The sequence below is a fragment of the Onychomys torridus genome, chromosome 12 (assembly GCF_903995425.1).
Source record: "Onychomys torridus chromosome 12, mOncTor1.1, whole genome shotgun sequence".
Taxonomy (NCBI): domain Eukaryota; kingdom Metazoa; phylum Chordata; class Mammalia; order Rodentia; family Cricetidae; genus Onychomys; species Onychomys torridus.
In genome coordinates, this window is record NC_050454.1 from 15,100,464 (window position 1) to 15,127,115 (window position 26,652).

Sequence of the window (26,652 nt, forward strand, 5' to 3'; positions counted from 1 at the left end):
GTGACAGTCGAAGGGAATTTGCTCTGGACTTCTCCTGCTGTGTTGGACGTTTCTACAAAGGTAACACCACCTCCCCCCTTGTCATCCTGGCTTGAACGCTGGGACTTACTCCAGACTCTTCTCTCCTCCCCCTCCTTCCCGACCTCTCACTGAATCCTGTATATCCAGTCTCCCAAATGTCTGTTTCCTGTTCCTCCCTACTTTCTAAAGACTTGAAGCTATCATGCCCAAAGAACTGCCAGGCTCTCCTATCCGGCTTCCCTACCCAAAGCCCCACTCTACTCTCCTTAACTCATTCATGAAGCTACTGGCCAGTGTATTTCAGGGTCCAACAGAGAGAAATAGCACCAAGTAATTTTAACAAAGAAGGCTCATGACAAAAATAAAAAAAAATGTTAACACCAATGGGTTTGATGTGATGGAGGAACGGCTAAAAAGAGATAGGGAAGAATTGAAGTATGCAGGGGTCACAAATATAAGGAGAAGCCTTGAGCTGGACCACTCCAGGAAAAAAACTAATCCAGAGAGGGTTGTGGCCACAGTTCCCTGGAGGTCAGAGAAACTTCGGAGATGCCACCCAGACAGAACTGACTCTCGAGGATGTCAGAGACACAACTTATAAGATGGTGACTCACTGGCAGCACTCCGCTACAGAGCTTCCCAAGAAGGTGCCAGCATGTGTTAGCTTTCCATCACTATAACAAAATGCCTGAGGTAATTAACTTATAAAGAGACAAGACTTACTCTGGATCACAGTTCTGGTGGTTCCAATTCAAGATCAAGCGATCCCATTAATTTTGTCCTCTGGCAATAGCAACACATCATAAAGTAAGGATGGAGAACTGTGGCAGACCAAGCCTCTCATCTCCTGAGCCAGGAAGCAAAGAGAAATGGAAGAATCTAAGATCCCATTATCTGCTGGGGGCAAACTCGCAGTATACTAAGAGTCTACCATTAGACCCCACCTCTCAGAAGTTCAGGCTCCTATCAGGAGCATCCCCTGGGGACCAGATCTTTTAACACACAGACTCAGTTACTTACCAACCCATAGCACAACAGAAATGCCAGCTATGGGTACCACAGACATGCTCTGTAGCAGTAAGACACTCGAGAGATGGCACAGAGCAGGAATAGGATGCTAGAGACCCTGTGGGTCCAGAGCTGGAGATGCTGGAGACACTCAGATTGTTTCTGGAGTTCAGCAAGAGCACACCTGAACCTTTAAGAAAAATGGCTGCCTCCTCCCATGTCCCCCCCCCCCCCCGCCCAGTGCTCTGTATAGGCAAAGCTTACCATGATGACAGCTGGTAGAGGGATAACATTGAAAGGACCTACTCCCGTTTTTGCTGAGGTAGTGAAGGATGGCTCTGGAGGTGCGAGGCCATGATTTGATGGTCGGTGTATCAGCAAAATCTGACTGTGTGACCCCAGCCCATAAATCATCTCAAGACTATTGCCTTTGAGGTACAAAGCCTCAGAAGGGCTTTTATATTCAGACCTTGAGCTGTTAAGAGATCCAGCCTTAGACCTCATCCTTTCATCCACACTAGCACCATGACTGCAGTTACTAAACTTACCGGCTTCTAAAACCTCCAAGCTGTTTAAGTCTTCCTGGCCTCATGAATTCTCTCTTCTCTCTCATCAGTAAACATGTTTACTGAATAATTGCCTTCTTCTCGGGGCTGTTCTGGTAGATGAGAAGAGAGCAATAAACATCCAAGCCTCCCTAGATCTCAGTTCAAATATCAGCACCAGTCTTTGGAAACTATCTTCTAATCTACTCCCACTCCTTTGCTCTATCTAGTACAGGCTCCTTGGCACTTACCATATTCTTATTTTTCATTCCTTTTTGGTATATTACCTCCTAACTGCAGTTTCCTCTCCCTCCTCTCCCCTCAGTCCCTCCCCTGCCACCTCTCCTCTCCCCCAGATGCACCCTCCTCTGCCTCCCTTCAGAAAAGAGCAGGCCTCCAAGGGACATCAGCCAAACATAGCATACAAAGCTATCACAATAATACCAGGCGCACACCATCACACCAAGGCTGGATGAGGCAACCCAGCAGGAGGAAAAGGGTCCCACGAGCAGGCAAAAGAGTCAGAGACAGCCCCACTCCCACTACTGGGAATCCCACAAGAACACCAAGTTACTCAGCCAGAATATATATGCAGAGGACCTAGGTCAGACCTGTACAGGCTCCCTGATCTCTGTGAGCCCCCAGAGAGTCCTGGTCAGTTGATGTTATAAACCTTGTCCCCTGGTGTCCCTGGCCCCTCTGGTTCCTCTGATCCCTCCTTCCCTTCCTCTGCAGGACTCCCTGAGCTCAGCCTAATATTAACTAAATATTAACTAATATTAACTGACTCTGCATCTGCTCCCATAAGTTGCTGGATATCATACTCTGTTTTAATCACTGATCTTCCTTTCTATTCCTTCATGAATTCAGTGTGTATAACCTATTTATTTCTATTTATTTTACCTATTTATTTATTTTACCTATTTATTTTATTCCAGTGTTTAGTCTAATTCCAAGAAAACACATGAAGTTTGATTGGGTTGATGGCTTTCCCAGGATTCAATAATTAAAGCTACGCCCAAGTCTAGAGTCCTGTTCTAGCAGCCAAGAGAGCTCCTTCACTGGAGCACCAGCCACTTGGGGGGTTATGCTACACCTTGCTATGAGAGACAGTAGCTGTGTGTGTGTTATGTTAGAAAAGAGCAGTGCAATGTTATAAATATAGAGAATGGTAATGGAAACAGGAGAGGAACATAGTCCTGATCTTGTATTATAAACTATTGTGCATTCACCCGAGAGCTTTTGTTCCTATACTTCAAGTCTCTGAATCAAAATTGCTACAATTATACCACAAGTAGGGAGAATACATAAAGGGGGAATGGTGTGAAGTGTTTTTATAGTTCACTCATAAAAAAATAAAAAATACTTCCATTGTATAGTTACATAAAAATACTTCCATCATATACTTAGAAAAGGCAAGGCTTGTACCAAATAGGCACACCAGATCCCCAAATCGGGAAATCGCATTAGACAACTTCAGGAAGTGCGTGGCAGTCTATGGACAAGCTATGTACACCTGACATTTGGGTGCCATGGCGTGAACATGGAGGAACTTTCTGAAATATAAGTGTGACTAACGTAGGCTAGATGGAAAGAAATACCTGTCCAACTGTTAAATAATGTGGAACTTATGGCTTCTAGCAGGTGGTACTGCCATGATAAAGATGCAAATTTGGGAACTTGAGAAAAAAAATATCCCAAAAAAGGATAAGGTCAAGTGAGCCTTCCCCTAGCAATATTGCTGCTGACATCCAAACACTGCATTGGCTTGACCATGAATTTGGCCCAGGGTAAAAGATCCAGGCTTCAATAATATAAAATTGGAGAAATAAACAAAGCTAATATAAATAAGATAAATTGTGGAGCATTTAAAAACAATTTTTTATAGGACCTCACTATGTAGCCCTGGCTGGCCTCAAACTCCTGGGCAATCCTCCTCTCTCTGCCTCTCAAATGATGGGATTACAGGCATGTTCCACCACAGCAGGCTTTAATTTGTGGCGATCTTGAAAGTCACATGGGGTATCATTTTGATTAGAAAAGAAATGTAGATCCACTGAAGGTTTTTGAGTGGTGCTTTGGGGGGTTAAGAACATTGATCTGAGGAACTAAGGAAATGCCTTAGTTTCCTAACGTGGAGAATTCTTAATATTAGAGCTTCCCTACCCATTGGTTCCTGTGAGGACTAGTGTGATGGAGAGCATGTGATTGGCTGCCTTATGCCTGCCCTATTCTGAGCATCCCTTCATGTATAGCAACTGTCAGAAAGTGCTTAAAAAGACAACGAAAAAGAAATCTGGGCATAAAATTAAGACCTACTCTGATGGATGAGTTACATTCTACTCTAGGGGGCTAAGAATGAACTTTGCATGATGCAAATGAGATTATTCGGGATACCTTAATTATTTGTGAGAACAGGAAAACATAATATTTATTTCATTTGAGGACTGTCCTGGAGAAAAATCCTTGACGTTTAATCGCCCCCTTCAAGGAGAGATAGCACGGTACAGTGTGGACATGGGTTTCTCTGCACAACACAGCACCATTTACCCCTTCATCCATCCATCCTGAGGACACCGAACTGTATTCTATTGTAAGCCTCTTGGTGGTTATTTGGAATGACGCTTGTTTTTATGCTCCTAATTGGAAAAAGTTAAACACACTGAATTAAAATGAGGACTGAAAGGAAAAGATGACCCTAACATGGTTACGAAGTGTGACAGCCGAGCAATTGAGGGGGTAAGAGGAGTCAGTTAGGGATGCTTTGACGGGGTAAGAGAATGCTGCCATAGGTAACTGATATGTGGAGAATTCACAATTATTTGAGAATTGTCAGCAGAGTCTAAGTTAGTCACAAACTGTCATCTTTCCCTCAGCTAGTATATGGTAAAATCTAGTTCAAGTCTCAAGTGAAGACAAAACATTAAAAAACTGTTTAAACTGGTTTTAGTGTGTGTGTGCACATACAAGTGTGTTGCATGTGTGCATATGAGTGTGTTACCTGTTTGTGTGTGTGTGCCAGTTCTCATAACATGGTGTGCATGTAGAGGTAGGTCAAAAGACAGCTTTGTGAAGTCAGTTTTTTTCCTTCCATCTCTCTATGGGTTCTGAGGATCAAACTTGGGTTGAAGGCTTGTATCAAGCCCTTTACCTAACTGTCTTGTCAGCCCCCATTGAAAATTTGTTCTAAAAGATCTGAAAGATCTCAGAAAGATATCTGGAAGCTTAAGCTGTTTTCCTGCCTTAAGCTGTTTTGCCAACTCAGGCTCTGAACTGAGTGTCCTTACAGGGACTCTTTTCTCCAAGAGAAAGAAAGCAGAATGTGTTTTAAATTTACAAAATGTTTTTGGCTTACAAAATGGTGTGCATTTGTGTGTGTGTGTGTGTGTGCTCCTGAAGATCAGAAGAGGGCATCAGCTTCCCTGGAGCCAGAATTACAGGCAGGTGTGAACTGCCCAATGTGGGTGTTCACAGGAAGTGAACCAGGGTCCATGAGCGGTATGCACTCTTAACCACTGAGCATCTTTCCATCCTCCAGTAGAGTCATTTAGGTTGAAGGAAAATGATCCCAGAAAGTAATACTGGCCATCAGGAAAGAAGAACACCAGGTAATTACATGGGAAAAAATAGCTTAATACTGATGGTCTAAGAAGTGATCGTGTCGTCTTTCAACAGTGATAAAACTGTATGTAGGTCAGGCGGCAGTGGCGCACACCTTTAATCCCAGCACTCGGGAGGCAGAGCCAGGCGGATCTCTGTGAGTTACATACAGGCCAGCCTGGTCTACAGAGAGAGATCCAGGACAGGCTCAAAAGCTACACAAAGAAACCCTGTCTTGAAAAAAAAAAAACTATATGTAGAAATAAATGATAACAATAATACAAGGGGGGGGGGAATATTGAGTTAAATTATCATAAGTACTTTCACCATCCAAGAAGTAAATTAAAGGTAGACTTAATACATTTAGGATGCATATTGTAATCCTTAGGACAACCTGTGGAGGAATAAATAATGTATATCTCAAAATCTAATAAACGAGAAAAATTAAATCACTAAAATATTTTATCAATTCCAAAATCAAAATAGATGATATGAATGTAAAAAAAGCAATATGTTGAAAAGTATAGAAATAATTCAATTGAGAAATCTTCAGTATTTTTTAAGAGTTTACACTTTGAAAAGCTAAGTTTTTGGAATACATGCATCATGAAGAAAATTAACAAAATAAAACTGATAAGCCAAATTGACTTTAAGACAAGTATTAAAACTATATATAATATTACATATAACTATATATTAAAAACTATAATATGATGAGCTCATTTAATAGGAAGATTTTTAAATCTAAACATATATGTGTGTTTACATTTATATATGTAATATATGGGTGTGCTCTATAACAGCTTGAACATTTAGTAAAAATGTGCGTAACTAGAAGAACAAAGGTTATTGTGAAGACACTTTCCCCACATTTTTCTTTTTTTAATTCTTTTTTTTCCGTGAGATGTAATTTTGTGACAGAATCCAAACTTGCAGTCTTCCTGCCTTTCTCTCCCAAGTGTTGGCATCACAGGTGTGTTCCACTCTGCCTAGTTTAGATGGCGATCTTACTTCTTCCTTGGTTATTCATTGAGTGGCAAGCAGAAAAGGAAATATGATGTCAAAGATTTGAACTACCTAAGCAACCCTCCAGATATGTACAGAGCATGACACTCAGCAACTACAGACTCAACTTTTCAAGTGCACATGCAATGTCTACAAGAACAATCTAAAGGAGAAACACGGAGTGGGGGCGGGGGATGGGCCCTTAGAAAATGTTTCTTTAAAGTGATGAAAGAGTCACAGGAGCGCCGGGCGGTGGTGGCGCACGCCTTTAATCCCAGCACTCGGGAGGCAGAGGCAGGCGGATCTCTGTGAGTTCGAGGCCAGCCTGGTCTACAGAGTGAGTTCCAAGAAAGGCACCAAAACTACATGGAGAAACCCTGTCTTGAAAAAAAAAAAAAAAGTCACATGAGCAACATAAGGCACACTTAGAAACTAAACGCAGTATGGGCAAACAAGTTGGCATAACCATTTCCAATGGAACAAAGTGTTTCTTGAGGGAGCTTTGCAATAGAGAATCATGGAAGAAAATATGTCACCAGAAGAACCATTAGATTTAGAAACGAGAAAGACTGCTCACTTATATCTGTGAAATTAGTGGCAAGGCAGTCTTCAGATGAAAGATTTTCCAGAAGCAGCTAAGGAGACACTCTGCAGAGGGAGGGGAGCCTGAGAAGTCCAGCAGGGAAGAAAATTAGATCATTTGAGGCACAATGAGATCAAAAAACAATTTTTAAAAAGGAGTGCAGATTGGGACTGACTTAATGGAAGCTGTGCCATGGAGGTGACAGGGATGGCATTTCCCAGAGACTGCAAAAGGATCAATGTCACAGTCTTGTTCCCTGGGCCTTGTGCAGGATAAGAACTGTCTGAATCCTGGAGGAGGGAACCAGAGACCTGGAGACACACTGAGGGTGGCCAAGGGGTAGGGGTTGAAGTTCCCTCCGACACATTGAAGGTAGGAAGTAACCCGGTCTTCTGTGTAGTGATGACAGTCACAGAGTGGGGAGCAGGCTCGGGATGAACTAAGAAACTGGGTTAGTGTCGCTGGGGAACAGATAGTAGGCAGAGGCGCTTAGTGGATCAGCTACCTGGTAGGTGGGATATAAAGTGGGGGTCATTGCAATGGATGTGTTCATTAAATGAACATGGAGTAAGGCTTCAAGAACCACCTGAGTCAAAGGTGACTACCAGCTGTATGAAGCCTGACTTGACACAAGCCTAAGCACTAGAGTAAGTGTAGAGAGTCAACGTATCCCACTTAATGTGGTAACTAAACTAATACCACAGGGGCCTTTCTATAGAGGCTCACTCGGCTTGCACAATCTTAGAATCACATGACCATCTCAAAATTTCTTTGTTTTTGGTGTTCTTTTTTGGTTTTGTTTGTTTGTTTTTTGAGACAGGGTTTCTCTGTGTAGCCCTGGCTGTCCTGGAACTCACTCTGTAGACCAGGCTGGCCTTGAACTCACAGAGATCCACCTGCCTCTGCCTCCCGAGAGCTGGGATTAAAGGTGTGCATCACCACCGCCCGACTGGTGTTCTTATAAATCTAACAGGTGATCGGAAACATTAAAAGGTCCCATTGCCCTACCAACTTGGCAAACCACTTCAGTCTATGTAAACTAGTTAGAAGTTGCACTGCCTTGCGCCAAGTGCTGCCCTGAGTCTGTCCTGGGTCACTTTGCTTTTTCACATTTGTTCTGCCTTGTACCCACTCTGTTCAGACAGTACCAGGGGCCATTGGTCGATGTGATCACCTGGAAACTATTTCTTGGCAATCAAAAGAAGTGTGTCCACACTGTCAATTTGTCTCCATTTCTTCCCGGCTTCTGATCAATATTTTAGTTCCATCATAAAAATTAGCAGCTAATTGTTCCTTAACAACCAGCATTTTTTACAGTTTGCTTTGTAATGAATGTTTTTTTTTTTTTTAATTCCGGAGCTGAGGACCGAACCCAAGGCCTTGCACTTGCTAGGCAAGTGCTCTACCACTGAGCTAAATCCCCAACCCCTATTTTTTTTAACACTATATAAAAGCTCAGCTTTTTATCAGAAATTGATTTCAACAACTGTTCGTAAATCCCTTTTATCACGCAGTATTCTAAAACACCAAGGCAAGTTTTGGTACTTTGAATGTAATTGGCCCTTATAATCTCATATGAAGTGGCATTATTAGGAAATGTGGCTTTGTTGGAGTGGGTGTGGCCTTGTTGGAGGAAGTGTATCACCGTGGGGGTGGGCTTTGATGTCAGGATACTTCCCAGTGTCTCAGTTGACTTCCTATTCCCTGCAAGATGGACTGTCAGCTACTTCTCCATAACATGTCTGCCTGCAATAATATCTAAGAAATTTATTTCTGTTTTAAATATAATTAAATTTCTCAGTTTTGATTTCTAAAATAGCAAATGCTGATAGACTTAAACCACTAACAAAAGCAGTTGGGAGGGAAACGTAGTGTGTGTGTTGGGGGGGACTAGAGGAGAGAGAACAGGAGTAGATTTGATCAAAGCACATTACACACATGCATGAAATTCTCAATTTAAAAATGTAAAAAATTGCCGGGTGGTGGTGACACACACCTTTAATTCCAGCACTTGGGAGGCAGAGCCAGGCAGATCTTTTTGAGTTCAAGGCCAGCCTGGTCTACAGAGAGAGATCCAGGACAGGCACCAAACTACACAGAGAAACCCTGTCTCAAAAAATAACAACACAACAACAAAAGGAAAAAAAATCACACACACACACAAGGTAATTTTTAAAAACAGATCTCAATCTTTTGGGGACCAGCAAGATGGCTCAGTCAGCAAAGGCACTTGCTGCCAAGCCTGAGGATCTGAGTTCAATCCTTGGGACCCACATGGTAGAAAGAAGAGAATCAGCTTCTGGAAGTTGGCCTCTGACCTCTACAGGTGCACTGTGGCACATGTGTCCCACCCCAATAAATGCATTCATTCACAAGAGACATTTTATTATTAGAATGTTTCTATTAAAGCCTGGCATAATTTATTTGGCACAGTTTTGTTCCTTTGCTGGTCTTCCCAAGCAGTTTTAGGCTTACAAAAATTGAACAGAGAAAAAAGTACAAATTAAAAATAGTCCTCTCTGTATAATCCTAAGTGAATTATATTTCAATTACTGAATGATTTATAAGTCTTTTAAAAAAAATGCTGAGCTAATTAATAAAATTTATAATATTTAAAAATATTCTTTTTTTTTTTTATCCTGGAGCAGAAGACCAACCCAGAACCTCTCACCTGCTAGGCAAGTGCCCTACTGCTGAACTAAAACTCCAAGCCAAAATTATTCTTTACAGCAGGAAATAGTGTATATGAAGTGTTCAAGGAGATTGTGGTTTGGGACTGCAGCAAAAATCAATTTTCAAAGAAGTCAAGTTGAAGCTTTTGAAAATTTGAGCTGTTAAGTAAGGGGAAATTTTAGAAAATATTGAATGTAATAATTAAAATGGTAATATTTTAATATAAGCATTTATTTCAAGAACTATATAATTTAAATAATTTGAAATTTTCTACAATGTTAAAGTAAGATTTTACTGAATTGATTGTATTATTTTCCATTTCTGTTTTTAGAAAGAAACATTTGTAATTTCTGTAAACAAAAGTCATTTTTTTTATTACATTAAATGTCTAATTTGAGTTTAACATCAAAAGCCAAACTAGCCAGGCATGGTGGCTCTGTAATCTTGGCTCTTGGGAAAAGAATCTGGAGTGCATGGCCAACCTAGAACATTTCAGAGAGATCTTGTCTCAAAACCCAAGGTCAATGGTGGAGCCCTGGCCTACCCTGTGCAAGACCACGTTCGATTCCCCCAACACAAAAAGCCTAGAATAAGGACGTGATTTAGTCATAAATGAACAAATGTTAATTATTAGAGACAGATAATGATGGTTTATGGAAGCATATACTTGGTTACCAAGAAATAATGTGAAAATTTAAGAGCAAGTTAAAAAATACTTTGAAACACACATGAGCAAAGATTGACACTGATAATAAATATATCACAGTTGAAGCAAAAATCAGATTTACAGGGATGGTTTTATTGTCATATACGACAGGGAAAGTCCTCTATGCATGCCTGGTGGCAGGTGTTATGCATAAAAGTTTCAACACGCGCACGCACACAAATACTGAAATCTGGAAGTTTACTGACTGTGCCAAACAGCATCCAAATATAATTTCAACTACTGTACGCTTGTAAATGGTTGTCAAGTTTGTATCACGATAAACTGTTTCAACCATCACTCTCTCTCTACACCTGTTAGCCATCTCCACAGTCACCGTCAGGAGCTCTGCTTCAGTGAGGAAGAGAGGAAGAACAGGATTTGATACAAAATGTGTACTGCCAACAACATTTGCTGCTACCCAGGTTTTCTAGGAAAGATGAACCTTGGGGTTGTGTAGGGTTTGAACAGAAGTAAGAAAGGGAGGTCATTCGAAGGGAGGTCTGTAACTTTCCAAGGGAACAGGAGAAACAAAGGGCTCTGGAAACGTGATTCCTTAGAAAGTGGGCACAGAAGCCAGGTGCTGGTGGCGCACGCCTTTAACCTCAGCACTCGGGAGGCAGAGCCAGGCAGATCTCTGTGAGTTCGAGGCCAGCCTGGTCTACAGAGTGAGATCCAGGACTGGAGCAAAGCTACACAGAGAAATTCTGTCTGGAAAACAACAACAACAAAAACAAACAACAACAACAAAGGCAGGTTGGGAGCTGTGACAGTGCATCTGTCGGCATCAGGGGGAGATTATTGTACAGCGATACTGCTAACCCAGGAAATGTTATCAAAAGTTCAAAAAACTTGAAATTTAGTTTCTACTGACCTTTGCACTTGAAAATTGTGAGAATAAACGAACACACAAGTATAGAGAGTGGTCCATCGATTGACTGTTTAATAATGACCTTGACTTGGAAATAACCTACAGCCTAATCATAGAAGAAGACTGGTGGAGACAGTTGTGCTACAATTTTCCTCCAGTGAAGTGTTGAAGGGACACAGAAAGGTGTCCATGATTCAGTGCTGCATAAGCTGCTTTGTGTAACCCCATCTTTTATTTATGCACACACACACACACACACACACACACACACATACTATATATATTTTATTCTATATATAGAGAGAGAGAAATTTTTTTTTGTTTGTTTTGTTTGTTTTTTCGAGACAGGGTTTCTCTGTAGCTTTGGAGCCTGTCCTGGACTAGCTCTGTAGACCAGGCTGGCTTCGAACTCACAGAGATCCACCTGCCTCTGCCTCCCGAGTGCTGGGGTTACAGGCGTGAGCCACCACTGCCCCGCCGAATTTTTTTTTTTTTCCACAAGAAAACATCCAAGATTTGGGGACGACATAATTAGGGAATATTTTTGTTTACTTTCTGCTGACCTCTATGTTTTAAGCATTCGTTTTTGTTTTTGGTTTTTTTCCATGTAAAGGGCCTAACTATTTACAGCACAACGTAAAGATTAGTACTCTGCTTTCTAGACTGCATCTGTCTTGTGGGCTAGCCGCCCCTCCAAAGCAAGTGCTACCTAGGGTCTGGGGGAAACTCTTGTTCCAGACCGCTACCTTACGATTTGTGCTGGCTGAATCCTCAAATAAAATCCCCGTGTTCTGTTTTGTCGTGCGCCTAGGTCAAGAGATCGATGCCTCAGACAGACAAGCAAGTATGCATCCCACCGGAGCTGCCGGAACTGCTCAAGCAGTTTACCAAAGTTGCCATTCGGACCCAGCCTCCGGATCTCATCCAGTGGGCCGCTGAGTAAGTTGTTCCTCTCAGAGGGCAGGGGCGAGGAAAGAGGGTTGGTGGGAAGCTGAAGAGGCTGGCAAGCCCGCAGGCAGACAGTGAGGGCTGTTAAGGAGAAGCTGAGTTTAAAAAAAAAAAAAAAAAAAAAAAATCCACACGTAAATACATCAAGCAGAGCGAGGATGGGATGTCCTTCCCTAAACTCGTAGCAGCATGAGGACAGTAAGCCAAATGTCCTGGGGCAAAGAGGACCAGTTAGCTTACCCTTAGCACAAGCCCACCTAGCTCATCACTGCATCCCACATGCCTGTCCTGGTTGGAAGGGGCTTGGGAATCCGATTTGCAGCTCAACTCACCTTCCCTTGGTTTACACCTCAGCGTGTTCTCCTTCTCACCGCTAGATGGCAGCAGTACACCTAGTGGAGCAGTGGGCGATCCCGCGGGGAGGAGGAGGAGGAGGTGGGCTTTCTCCAAGCTGGTTCCCTCTGATTAATGAAACACCTTCCTTCGTGGCTGTGGAAACTCAAACCTGTGCCAGAATAAAGACATTTTGCATCCTGTCTTGGGGAAGGGGAGGGGGCTCTTATTATCTTTTTTTTTTTTTTTTTTTTTTTTTAAACTTCCCTCTGCATGAAGATGTCCATGGTCACATGGCTTTCTGGAAAAGGAGGCAGAGCTGAGTGAGGAGGTCCAGTCGAGCTCTATGGTGAGCCTCTAGCACACTGGCTCCCTGAAGAGGCCCTAGAGGCTGCTCTCAGTGGGTGAACTTCCACAACAGGGGCTGATCTCACCGTGGCCACTTCGCATAGACAGCCTCTCAACTATGAAATTGCTTCTTACATGTGCCTGCTGGAAACTGGACAGCCTTGGGCTGGGAGCTAACAAGATGCTCCTGGGTCCTTTTCTAGCTTTTTCTCGCTGGATGATTACTTCCTTAGCGGTGCCTCTGTGGGGAGATACCTCAGACTGTGGAGCGGAGGGGCTGGGGAAAGGGAACCTGAGGTGTGAGTGGGTGTATCCAGCAGATGGTGGAGACAAGCTGTGAAGCCCTTTCTGAAGGCACAAGCTCTCCTGCTCGAGGCTGAGCCAGGAGGAAGCTTTTTAGAATAGAAGGAAAGTAAAGCCCTGATTGCTTTTAAGTGGCCTAAAGGGAGTTGCTTTGCCTAGTCATGAATCCTGTGTCGTTTTCTATTTTGAATTATATGTATTACCTCTAAGATGACACGTTAATGTCAAAAGACTAATTTCTTTTGGCAGTCAGACAGACTTTGTTTTATGCCACATGATTGCTTAAAACTCCATTTTATTGTTCTTGTGCTCCTGCATTATCGCAAGAAAAATGACATCTCTTGATATTGTCCCTGACATTTATGGAGGCAAAACTTCCTACCACCGTAGTCTGCTTGCTCCACGTTATATGGTGTGCTATACATTTTTTAGACATCCATGCAAGATTAGTTTGTACTTCAACTGCAATGAAAAAAAAAAAAAAAGCATGACCTAAGAACATTCTCCATCACATTTAGACATCAAAAGCACTCACTGGATCATTTTTCTGTGGCTTACAAACTTGTAGCATCCTAGCAGATGGAACTCTATCAAGTATCTCCAAGTTAAAATTGGTATCTAATTCATCACATGCCGGGATTTTCTTCCCTAAGCCCCAACAAGGTAGAAGCCAATACCCCTGACATCAGCAGGGCATATACCAATTTGTCCTGCAGCAGGCTGGTGTGACAGCCTAAATCTGTACAACCATAACCATGGAATCATTCACTCGCAACTGGAACTCAAAGATTTAAGAGGACTGAGTCCAGGGATGTGGCTTCATTTTCGTGGTCTCTAACCAATGACACTAACAACTCCAATGCCATTTGTAGAGTGCCAAGTGTAACTCCACCCAGGCACGTCTGTATAATGGGATGTTGTAGACCCACTATCCCTGCCATTACAGAGACCACAGCCCCACTCTGGGCATCCCATTTGCTGGTCTGCCTCCAGGGAGTGCTCATGTGTAGGCTTAAAAGTGTCCAAGCTTTTTTCTACAGCCCATTCTGCAGAGGACCGCCAGCCAGGGACTAGAAGTTACTGTTATGGTCCATGTCTCTCTAGCTCTGCTTGCTTTGTGTCTCAGAGGTGGGCAACAGTTAGCTCCACCGTGTATATTGACCCTAAAATGGCCTTTTCTAAAACACTCTCTGTATTTTATACTACGTGGTTAAGGGGAAAGTGGTGGAGGAATAGAGAGAGGCAGAAGTCTGTGATTCAGGGATCGTAAGACTTTGGATGGGAACAGACCCTGGCTGTTGGTTGAATATTAAGGCCACTCCACGCAGTTAAAAGGGAGGTTTATTTTGTGGGGTAACTTACAAGTGAAGGGATAGGTAACAGGGTCTGAGAAAGGTATGGCGCAGTCCGGCAGTGTTCTCTGGAGAACTCTGCTCAGCCTACCTCCAGCGTCCGGGGTCCAGGAACCAAGAGAGCTGGCACATCCAGATCTCAGGTCTTAAGGGCTCCTATCTCGGCCCCGCCTCTTAGGTGTGACAGTTTCCAAAGACTCAATGGGGGTAGTACTTCCAGGTCAAAGCTGGAACAGCTACCCATTACAGGAGACAGACCCTGGCACCATGTTGCTCATATCCACTCCCTGTGGCAGGCAGCTTATTTCCACATGATGCCAACCTTGAAACAGGACTTGACCTAGCTTTCCCATCACCTCTAAACAAAGTCCATCGCACAAAGCGGTGGCACACAGCAGGCCTATTTAACTGAAAGTTTTTGGGGGTCCTACTTCATCTACCCCTTATCAAGTTGTTTCTTCCCTTCCTTGATGTGCCTTGCCAGCCCTTCTCCCCCTCACTGAAGTCCCATGCAGGCAGGCCTCACTACCTCAGGCCAGAAACACTCACCCCTGGAACATTCTATCTGCCTTTATTTTCATATAAGCATCTTCTCCTCACGTACCAAACACACACAGATAGATAGCCTGTAAATGTCCTAGGATCCCTCTGTTTGTCTTTGTGAATAAAACACTAAGAAGGGATGGGGCATGGCCGGGTGGTGGTGGCGCACGCCTGTAATCCCAGCACTTGGGAGGCAGAGGCAGGTGGATCTCTGTGAGTTCGAGGCCAGCCTGGCCTACAGAGTAGTGAGCTCCAGGACAGGCTCCAAAGCTACAGAGAAACCCTGTCTCGAAAAACAAACAACAAAAAACAGAAAGAAGAAGAAGGAGGAGGAGGAGGAGGGGGGGGGATGGGGCAGACAAGATTGGATATGCCTCAGGTAACTGCATGCCAAAGGTTTGTTGGCTGTTCCTCATTATTCTTAGAGAAAAGAAAGCCTTTCTATTCCCTAAACTGTCTTCCCTCCTTAAAGTGGAAATAATGCACTCAGACTTTTCCCGTATGCAAACGAACTAAACATGGTAAAATACTGTTTTGGTTTTTTGTTGTTGTTGTTGTTTTGTTGTTGTTTTATCCACTCACTTCCTTCAAGAGAAGAAAATAAAGTAAATAAAGTATCCAGAGGTCACTGGAGCCTGGGGCCTTCCTCTATTCCCTATCTCTTTTCTTGCAGATATTTCGGGGCCATGTCCCGTGGAGAGATTCCTCCTGCTAGAGAGAGGTCTGAGCAAGTCACTTTGTCCAACTGGGCTGAGCTGACCCCTGAGCTGCTGAAGGTCCTGCATTCTCGGGTATGGAGCATTCAGGAACGATGTGGAGACCAAATGGGCCACCTGTACTTCCGCCAGGCAGCTGGCCATTAGCACTACCCCAAAGTTTACTAAATCCTGGCATGAAAGTGGGTCTTCCTTCCAAGAAACAGCAATCAGTTTGGAAGAAGCCATCTCCTGGGGTTACCACAGATTCCCCCAGATCTGGAAGGATATTCAGGGACTCAGTGGAATGAATGTTGCCTTCTTAGAGTGTGTAACTGCCCAGGCTCCTCAGCATTTCCCTGATGGATCCAGACCAGGAGAGGTCCCCCACAGTCTGGAGAGGAAGTGAATGCTATGTACTTTCACCACTAACCCAGACGCAGACACAGCCCAGCCTGAAGGGCAAACCTCACACATTCTCTTAGGAGTTAGCCTGTGAATGGAAAAGTGGGGGGACTGGCTTGAGAAAAACAGTAGCTTGGCCAGTTCCCAGGATACAGTTGAGCAGCATGATGCCCCACATTAGGGGACAGGAGAGGGGAGACTTGAGTAACTGGGGACTCACTGGAGCTTGGGTTCCAGAGGCTCAGCATTTCACCGGGCTCAGGGGCCCCAGCAAAGTGTTGGGACACTTAATGGGGCATCTGCCCCCTCACCGTGTCATTAGCCATCCCTCCTTGTCCCTCCACCTTTTAACTGCCAAGTTTTCTCTGGAGTGAGCATGGCAGCCCTCAAGTTCCTAGGACCAAACAATGTTACACATCCATTCTAAACCCTATAGGTCAGCCACAGAGAAAGGAGGAACAAACGAGGTTTAGTGAGAGAACTCTGTGTAGTCTGGGAGAGACAATGTGCCACTCCTTTTTTCTGGTTTTGATTTTTTGAGACAGGGTTTCTCTGTGAAGCTCTGGCTGTCCTGGATCTCACTCTGTAGACCAGGGCTGGCCTCGAACTCCGAGATCCACCTGCTTCTGCCTCCCGAGTGCTGGGATTACAGGCGTGTGCCACCATTGCCTGGTGACAATGTCATTCTTGATTTCCCCTCATTAGAGGTCTCAGGCAAGCCTCTGGTGTCCCATCTGCATTACAGGGACAACCTAGGGACCCTAAAGGCTTCATTTAAAAAAAAAACCAGAATGTACTATAAATGGATCTCTGCCAACATCTGGAGTTTAAAAATATTAATGCTATATCACAGCTTCGAAAAGACGACTATCAAATGGGATCCTCTGGCCTCTCCAGCTCCCCATTCCCCTCCAGATTCTGGGAGGACTCTGAACATCGTGCTTGCCAGCCTCATATGTGATTTTTTGTGTCCTCTGTCCTGCAGGTTGGTGGCAGACTGATCATCCACGCCGACGAACTGGCCCAGATGTGGAAGGTGCTGAATCTCCCAACAGACCTGTTCAACAGTGTGATGAATGTGGGCCGCTTCACGGAGGAGATCGAATGGCTGAAGTTTCTAGCCCTTGCTTGTAGCTCCCTTGGAGTCGTAAGTTAGCTTTGTGTGTATGTGTGTCTCGTCGGGCAGAGGCTCAGAATGACTCAGTAGGAGCATATTGGTCTTGTAGCGGTGAGGCGCTAGGTTCAGTTCTCAGTACACAAAAAAATAAACTTTGAAATGTCTCATAACTTGTCTCTGGGCCTGGAAGAACAATCCATCTGCCCCTCCCAGCTCTCCAGAGCACCTTCTTCTGCTCTCTGAATTAGGTCATTTCCAGGCTCAATGATCAGAAGCAAGAAGCTGGGGAAGGAGGGGGCAGCTAGCACCAGGCTCTGCAGAGAGCTGGCCAAGTCTGGCTTTGGGTTACATATGACTTTCAACCATTGCCCTCAGATTAATTTTCAGCCTGTTCTGCCCACTTCATTCATGACTTCTAAGCCATATGATAAGTCTTGTTTACTTGTGGGGTCTAGATACCTAGAAGCCATTCTGGTAGAGCCCTTAAAGGGGTGTTCAGCCTTATAGAAAGCTGTTGGTAAACACAGCGGACATAAGAATCAGAAAACGAGAAAGCAAGAGTATTTTAAACATTTTTTTAAAGGAACGGGAAAAAAGAGAAGGATTTGATTTCTAGAATCGTAATCACAGAGAGGAAGTTCAGGCCTTTTCCCAAATTAGTTTGAAAATTGGAAAAGCCATTTTCCTGTTTTGAAAGAAGAAATGCTGAAACCAGCTTTTATGTGCATTTAAAAATGAGGTATCATCTAGGTGGATTCACTCTTGTTAGTCACTGATAATGAACGAAAATGAATCAGAAATGGTTTTTGGAAAGTGAGTCATTACTGATTTCTAAAGCCCGGAGATACATGTGGAAGTCAATAAGGAAAGCGTTGCCTCCTCATAGGCCAAGGAGGAGAAAGTAACTTGAATCTCAGCACAGCCAAGCACGATCTTGGTCTTTCTTTTCAACTGTGCTCCGAACACGCACTTGGCATTTTTGCTCCTGTGTAAATTTAGCAGAAATATTGTAATCCAGCTTTTCCCGTGGGTTTCCCCTGCACCCGTCATCATAATCATTTCTCCAGAGAGAAGGAAAGAGCGGACTATTTGTGGTTGGTTTTTTTTTTTTCTCATTGTCTTCCATAGAAACATTATATAATGAATAAATGGCTGTTCTCCAAGGAGGGGAGGGCAAACATAACAGGGCAAATGAGCTGTCAGGCTGGACTAAGCTCACATTTGTCAGGGGAAGCCTCAAGGAGTGGAAGAAATCATAAAAGAAAACCGTTTTCAAATGAACACATTTTATCAGTCTCATAAGGCTGCACGTTAGCAGGATGCTCTGGGACTCTCTTTCTCTGTTAATTCTGACCTCCGTCTACCTCACCCTCAAAGGATAGAGTAGGGAACTAAGCAGATTTGATCCCATCTCAGCGCTTAGATCGTTGGAGCAAATGAAACCACCCACAGGTAACCCTCGCCTTTCTCCTGGCTCTTCTCCAAGGCAACAACAGAGCGTTTTAGGAAAGGACTTGATCTGGAGTTAAGGGGTGTGGCCTCTTCAGGCGCTCTGGTCTTCACTTACAACGCAGCTGTCTGGTCACTCTGGCTTTTGCATCTCTTGGTTTGATCAAAGCATCCTAATGGGCCCCCCTGGCCCATCATCTCAGGTCTCTGTGATGCTGCTCACCCCCCCCACCCCACACCCCGTGTTTGCTGTACATTGTCCTCATCTGCTCCCTGACTTTGGTCTAAGCCTCTTGCCACTGTGTGAGATGTCTGAGTCATCATCATCGTGTCCCCGTATCTCACAGTAGCCTGGGGGAGACTTTGGAAAGTCACATTCCAATCCCCTTTCTGTTTTGCACACCACGTACCTGGCAAGCTTTCTCTGATGTGCCTGCCTCCCAAACTGGGAGGCAGCCAGGAGGTGAGCTGTATCTTTCTCCATCTCTCCCAAAACAAGGAAGTTGGATCAAGTGTTCTCTAAGGTACTTTCACCTCTAACAAGCTGTCATTCTGTCCCACTTATCTGCCCCAACCAAAACAGCCACATGCCCTTCATCGTTCCCATCAAAGAACACGCAGAGGTAAAGTCAGCCTGGAAGTATAGTCTGTATACCAAAGGTGCCTGTGGATCCAAGAACAATACCTACATCTGTAATGAGATCCTCAATGGATATGTGTGTGTGTGTGTGTGTGTGTAAATTAAGGAGTTCTAGGGGGAAAACAGACTCACTGATACAGGATAAGGTAAATCCAGTTGCAGAGTCCTTGGAAAACTGGGAACTGATTACACATTGCTTCATGCTACGTGATCCTGTCTTCACCACCCAAGAGATCTCAACAGTCTTTCTCCTCCCTGTTAAGGGGTCAAGTAGGCAGATAAGATGCACCGCCTATCAGATCAGATAGCCTAAGGTCATGGTTATAGCCGATGTCCACTACATACATCCACTTGTATTATGTTGGAGCTCAATTGTGGGCCTGGTCAATGCTGTAACCAGGCAGTTATCTGAACTCATATGTTGAGATCTTAAGTCCCAAGGAGATGGCATTATGAGTGGAGCCTTAGGCACTAGAGTGCTGTCCTCAGGAACAGGGACCCTAGAGTCTTATAAATGGGGATTGGAGGAGGCTGTTTGCCCCTTCCACCATGTAAAGACTACAGCAAGAAATCACCACCTACAAAGAATAGGTCACCGTCAGCCCTTGACCATGAACTGCTTTGCCTTCAGAACTATGAGCAACAGATTTCTGATTTGTATTAAATCTCTGAGTCCAAAGTACTTTATTATAGAAGCCTGAGCCAACTGAGAGAGTAAGGTGTCACCCTTTAGTGGAGGGCTTGCGTTCCATCTAGGCATATGTCCTTGGAGACCAGTCTACTAGGAATTTTTCCTTCCTTTGCAAGCAAGCTACCATCTTTCCCACCTGGGAGAGCAGGTTTTGCTCCCGTTTTGAGAGTCAAATGGCTGGAACTATTATTCCAGTAGAAAACAGGGAGAGTGACTCCAGCCTTGAGCACCTGACATGCATGGTTCCACATGCTACGGCTAGCAGACCTGTGTCTCTTCCTGTCCAGCATTCCTCCCTCCAGGCTGCCATATTGCCCCCTGATGTTCCACCATGGCTGCACATAAAAAGGAAGAGGTCACGTATGGACTAGGTGTGTTCACGTCTGACTTTCAAACAAAGTCTTATATGATGCTGGAGGCTGCCAGTATGAAGTATCACCACACACACACACACACACACACACACACACACACACACACACATCTGATGAGAACGAGAAGATCTGTTTACATTAAAATTAAATTTTCAGGGCCTGGAGAGACGGCTCAGAGGTTAAGAGCACTGGCTGCTCTTCTAGAGGTCCTGAGTTCAATTCCCAACAACCACATGGTGGCTCACAACCATCTGTAATGAGATCTGGTGCCCTCTTCTGGTGTGCAGATATACATACAAACAAATACATAATAAATAAATCTTTTTAAAAATTAAATTTTCAAAAAGAAATTATTTAGCCATGATATTGTTTTACTTACTTAAAATATTTTATAGTCTTAGGAAGAGAGCTGGAGAGATGGCTCAGTGGTTAAGAGCACTCTGTACTTGTCCCGAGGACCTGAGTTCAGTTCCCAGCAGCCACTTGAGGCCTCTCATATCCACCTGTAACTCCAACTCCAAGTGAACCAACACCCTAGTCTAGACTTTGAGGCACTTGTACTCATGTGTACATGCTCGCACACAAATACATAACTAAAAATAAAATACTTTGTAAGGATGAGGACATTTGAATTAAAGGCCTGTGTAAATAATAAACAGTTGAGGTGGGGAGCATTTGGTTGCTTGCAAGGGCTGTAATGACAACTTACCACAGGCTGGGTGGTTTACACAACAAAAGTACTGTCTTCCATGCTGGAGGTCAGACACTTCAAGGTCATGGTGTGAGCAGGTTGTTTCCTCTGAAGCCTCCTTTGCTGGTATATGAGGAACTTCTTCGTCCTGTGTCACTCTGAGTCCATACGTCTCTCATCTCACTCTTGTCAGACCCAACACACCAGTCACACTGAACTAAGGTCCATCCTACTCCTCTCTCTCTCTCTCTCTCTCTCTCTCTCTCTCTCTCTGTAGCTTTGCGCCTTTCCTGGATCTCTCTCTGTAGACCAGGCTGGCCTCGAACTCACAGAGATCCACCTGGCTCTGCCTCCCGAGTGCTGGGGCTAAAGGTGTGCGCCACCACCGCCTAGCCTAATTATCTCATTGCAATTTAATTAATTCACTTTTTAACACTTATGGTGGGTGGCATTTTGGTTTGGTTTTATGCTTTTTGACAGGAGGTCTTTATATAGCTCTGGATGGTCTTGAACTGTCCATCCTCCTGCCTCCGCTTCCTGAGTGATGCAAATACAGGTGTGCATCATTTCATTCAGTTCTCATTAACCCTTTAAATTCTCAGATTCTGGGACTTAGGACTTCAACATAAGAAGTTGAGGGGAAGACCGTTCTGCCTATAGTAGCACCCCAAAAAGAGGACAGCATGATGAAGTAGGGGTACAGAGTTATTTTAGAGAAGTAGGAAATACTGTGGGCAGAATTATGCAGCTCAGGACACACACTCATGCTTGCAAATATGCTCCAATCACTCTCCTCTTGACCTCATCTCACACTTAGGCCTTCCCCACCCACGACAGCCTCACACACACACACACACACACACACACACACACACACACACACACATCTTGTCATCTGACCCAACCCCAGGTTAATGCAAATGCCCAGAATGAGGCTTCCTAGATGAGTGTTTTCCTGGGGCTCCAGCAGACCGATCTATTACAAAACTACCAACCTCAATAGTTTTTTGACATCTAGGCCTTATAATTTTTAAACTATTATATGTTGAAGATCCTATTTTATAAAATGTTAATTAAATGGAAATAAAATGTAAATATTAACTTAAAATGAATAGTAGTTACTTAGGGCAAAAGACCTTTAAAATCAGTGCCATTCAGTAAAACTGTCCCTAGGAAGATGAGTCAAATTTATTCACTTCCTCTTAAGCCTCATAGTAAAAGAGGCACCATCTAGACAATCATTGCATTCCAGAAGCAGATGGGAGCTTGACAGCCATGAAAGTTGCCAGTGCAGAGGACTTCTTTGGCCAGTCACATAAGGACATACAGCAGCTGCTCGCTCACCCCAGTGCACTTAGCTCACCACTCAGGACTAATTCTTGACTGAGGCCTGGAGGGTGTATCTTTACATCGGCAGCTTTAGCAAGCCAGCAAAATGTGTGTGTGTGTGTGTGTGTGTGTGTGTGTGTGTGTGTGTGTGTGTGTAAGCAAAAACAGGTCACTTTTCTGATACTGTGATAATATCTGACCAAAGACAATTTGAGAAGGAAAAGGCTTATTTCACCTTAGGCTTCCACGTCCACATTGAGGAAAGTAAAGGCAGGAACCATGGAAGAATGCTGCTTACTGGATTACTACTCACTAGCTTATGTCAATAGCTTTTCTTATACAGTCCAGGACCTCCTACCTAAGGATGGTGCCACCCACAGTGGGCTGTGCCCTCCTACATCAATTAGTCATAAAGACAGACAGGACCACAAGCCAATCTGATCAAAGCAATTTTTCTATTGAGGCTCCCTCTTCCAGGTACTTCTAGGTTGTGCCAAGTTGACAATAAGAACTAACCAGGACAGTGAGATATATGTAAATATATATTATTATTAATTAGATGATGTTACTTAAGTGGATCTCAATGAAGAATGGGTTTTTATCTTGTAGGACTCTAATCTCCCTAGAAACAGTACACTCCTCTTTACTTTTCTCCCCTATTATGGCTTTGCCCCAGGTATCGTTTGTGTGTGTGTGTGTATGTGTGTATCTAGTATTTTATATGTATTTATATAGGTAGGTAGATAGATAGACAGACAGATAGGTAGATTGATAGATAGATAAATATCTCTAAGCTTTAGAAGATAATGTTGGAAGGCAATAAGAAATATTTCTAATTTTCTTTTTTTTTTTATTTACTTACTATGTGTGGATGTGTACATGTGCACAGGGTCAGAGACCAGCCTGCAGGAGTTGGTTCTCTTCTAGGAAAAACTGGGAATAATACATTGATGTTAAAAAGGCTCTACTAAACTTGCTTAGGAAACGCTAAGTTACACAAAACAGAATTTAGCCAAAGGAGCACTCTGGTTCTCTTATCAGGAAAAGCATGAATCGCCATGCAGGCAGGCAGGATGCTCTTGGTCAACAGCTGCCTGGGAAGAGCAGCCTGGGCTGGCTTGAGATAACTCTAATAATATTTCACACTGTAAATCTCCCCATTTGTCCAAACAACCAAACCTTGGAACAGATTTAATTACTCAAAATGTAACTTGGGACCGTGAAACCGCTTAAAATGAAGGGGGTTTCTATTCAAGCCTGGCTTCCTTCTGTCATTAGCCAGAACTTCTCCTGTGCTAGGATGAAAGGTTTCTCCTTTATTAATCTTTATGTACTCGGTGTGATTTCCCACTGGGAAGGCATGCTAATTCTAGAACACTTTCAGCATGTGAGTCCTGAGAATCACACTCAGGTCACCAGGCTGATGATGCCCAGCACCTTCTCTCACTGAGCTATCTTACTGGCCCTAGATAGTGCTAATTTTATAGGATGAAAAGTCAGTTCTCCTTTGAAGAGGTTATTCTAATTAAACTTAACAAATATCTTAATTTATCAGTTTATACATTGAATTTCCTCCAAGAAAGAAAGGTAGTCAGTATGCTTAGAATGAATTGGTTGACACATGTCAAGCTTTCTGAGTCTTAGATTCAGCCTCACTCCATCTTACATGAGCAATTATTTCGTTTTCTTTCTTGAGTCTAAACTGACCTTGGGGATCCAGCCTGGAAGAGTGATTTTTCTCCTCCTTCTGTCTTATGGTTTTCTAGACCATTGCCAAAACTCTGAAGATAGTGTGTGAAGTCTTATCCTGTGACCATGATGGAGGACCACCCCGGATTCCTTTCAGCACCTTCCAGTTTCTCTACACATACATCGCTGAAGTGGATGGGGAGATCTCTTCATCCCATGTCAGCAGGATGCTCAACTATATTGAACAAGAAGTGTGAGTAAACCATCAGCAAGGGGGACAAAAGTGTACCGGCGTGTGGCATGGGTCTAGGGGTAAGGCTACTCATAGTCCCCATCATATAGAAGCTTCATCTACAATTTTTAATTTTATTATGACATAAAAAAAATTGTATTCAGTAGAAACTAAATTTCAATTTTTTTTGAACTTTGATATAATTTCCTGGGCTAACAAAGTATCGCTGTATAGTAATCTCCCCTGATACTGAGAGATGCACCATGTCACAGCTCCCAACCTGCCTTTGTTGTTGTTGTTGTTGTTTGTTTTTGTTTTTCCAGACAGAGTTTCTCTGTGTAGCTTTGGTGCCTGTCCTGGGTCTCACTCTGTAGACCAGGCTGGCCTTGAACTTACAGAGATCTGCCTGGCTCTGCCTTCTGAGTGCTGGGATTAAAGGCATGTGCCACCACTACCTGGCCCAACCTGCCTTTTTATATTGCTAGGGGAAGCAATACTTTATAGTTTACTGTGTGCCTGAGCTAGGATGGCCCAGATAGGTTGGGTGTATTAAGCACATTCTTGACATGATATTTTCTTGAAAAAGAAAAGCTTCTTTACATCTAAAGACCTGCTATTTTTTAATGATAGGGAGGTTGTGGTATTGTGAGTGTGTGAGCACACATGCCCTTGGAGACCAAAGATGTCAGCTATCATGAAGCTGGAGCTACAGATGGTTATGAGCCAACTAACATGGGTGCTAGAAAGTGAACTCAGGTCCTCTGCAAGAGCAGTGTGCACTCTTCACGCCTGAACCATCTCCCCAGCCCTGCAACGTGATATTTTCCACTTACAACAGGGAGTCAAAGACTTGCTCCCCATTATAAGTCAAGGAACATCTGCACACTTTTCTGTTCTGAGGAACATGAAATACTGATTTGAGAAAAGGAGGCAACCGAACAGGAGAGTGGCCCATGGAGGGCTTCTGAGGTTAGTTAGAAGCACCCACCTGGAGCATGTTAGAAATGCAGAATCCAAAGATCACCATGAATTTATAGGATGAGGAATTCTGGGATGAGGTCCAGGAACTTGGGTCTTCATCAACCTGCCAGGTGCCTCTGGGTTAGCTTAAATTGACGAACAGAGGAGAAAGAAGAGGTGGAGGCAGAGGGAGACGGAGCAGTCAGCTGAAGAGAAAGAGGAGAGGAAGAGGGGACAGGAAGGGGAGGAAGGCAGAAGATTAAGCAATCGAGAGTAAAGAAAGAAAGCAAGATGGCTCTGGAGCAAAGATGCTTGCTGGCCAAACCTGAGGACCTGAGTTTGATCTTGGAGCCCATGTGTCTTGATGACTTTCCTATTGCTGTGAAGAGATACCATGACCAAGGCAACTTACAGAAGACAGAGTTTATTGGGGTCTTGCTTACAATCCCAGAGGGATAGAGCCATGAGCATTATGGCGGGAGAGCATGGCCACAGGCAGTTGCTGAGAGCCTACGTTTGATCCACAAGCATGAAGCAGAGAAAGATCTAGACTCTGGGAATAGCATGAGCTTTTTGAAGCTGCAAAGCCCACCCTCAGTGATGCACTTCCTCAAACAAGGCCACGCCTTCTAAACCTTCCTAAACAATTCTACCAACTGAGGACCACTCAAATATATGAGCCTGGGGGATGCCATTCTCATTCAAACCTCCAGACCATGTAATGGTAGATAGAAGCAACTCTTTAAAGTTGTCCTCTGACCTCCACACATACATGGTGCACATACAATAACATTTTTTTAATTAAAAAAGAAAATAGGGGTTGGGGATTTAGCTCAGTGGTAGAGCGCTTGAAAAAAAAAAAAAAGAAAAGAAAAGAATAAGAGACCTGGGGGCAGCATCAGTAAAATTAATTTGGGGTGATGTATACATATGTAAATATATAATATACTTTTTCAATTGATTGCTAAAACTAATTCCAGATATCTGTTTTTTTTTCCAAACAGAATTGGTCCTGATGGCTTAATCAAGGTGAATGACTTCACTCAAAACCCTAGGGTTCGGCTGGAATAAGGGCACACTTCTGGCAGTTTTAAAGGAAGATACAGAGGTGTCATTCAGACTAGCTGAACACCATCCTAAGTCAATTTTCTTTTACAGCTGGCACAACTAATAAACAATTAGCCAGGAATGTGTGGAATTCAGATGTAAAGTTTTTGGGGCAAGACACTTGCATATGGTGTGAAAGTGGCTGACAAAGCTCAGCTACAAAACACATCTCAAGTCAAAGCCAGATTGGATTTTAAAAGGCAGGAGGCCAGCTGATGTGATTATGACTCTTTGTGATTGCTGGTTGTCATGTAGGTGAGGGTCACGGTCATCAACCTTTGCTCATCCACTGCTCCATTCCCTGGTTCTATGCTCATCAGGCATCCATTCATTTAGTTACTTGTCAATTTTTGTTGATGGATAAGGTTGCCAGGGAAAAGTCGAAGCACCTAGTTGAATTTGAATTTCGGATGAATAACAAGAATTGGCATGACTGA

At 43.6% G+C, this 26,652-nt stretch overlaps 1 protein-coding gene across 1 annotated transcript; it reads left to right on the plus strand.

The window, feature by feature from the left end:
- On the plus strand, positions 1-26,297 carry Ropn1 (rhophilin associated tail protein 1). The gene is made up of 6 exons (XM_036203139.1): positions 1-60; positions 11,821-11,948; positions 15,510-15,627; positions 16,922-17,083; positions 23,994-24,169; positions 26,113-26,297. Exons 2-6 carry the CDS (start codon positions 11,833-11,835, stop codon positions 26,177-26,179), a joined length of 639 nt encoding a protein of 212 aa, XP_036059032.1. The 5' UTR covers positions 1-60; positions 11,821-11,832; the 3' UTR covers positions 26,180-26,297.
- The last annotated feature ends 355 nt before the right edge of the window (positions 26,298-26,652 follow it).

Bases quoted from the DNA above. Each gene is read 5' to 3' on its own strand.
- Ropn1 (XM_036203139.1), top strand. From the start codon at position 11,833: ATGCCTCAGACAGACAAGCAAGTATGCATCCCACCGGAGCTGCCGGAA. The intron at 15,628-16,921 runs GTATGGAGCATT...TCTGTCCTGCAG, and splicing joins TGAAGGTCCTGCATTCTCGG to GTTGGTGGCAGACTGATCAT. The intron at 17,084-23,993 runs GTAAGTTAGCTT...ATGGTTTTCTAG, and splicing joins CTTGTAGCTCCCTTGGAGTC to ACCATTGCCAAAACTCTGAA.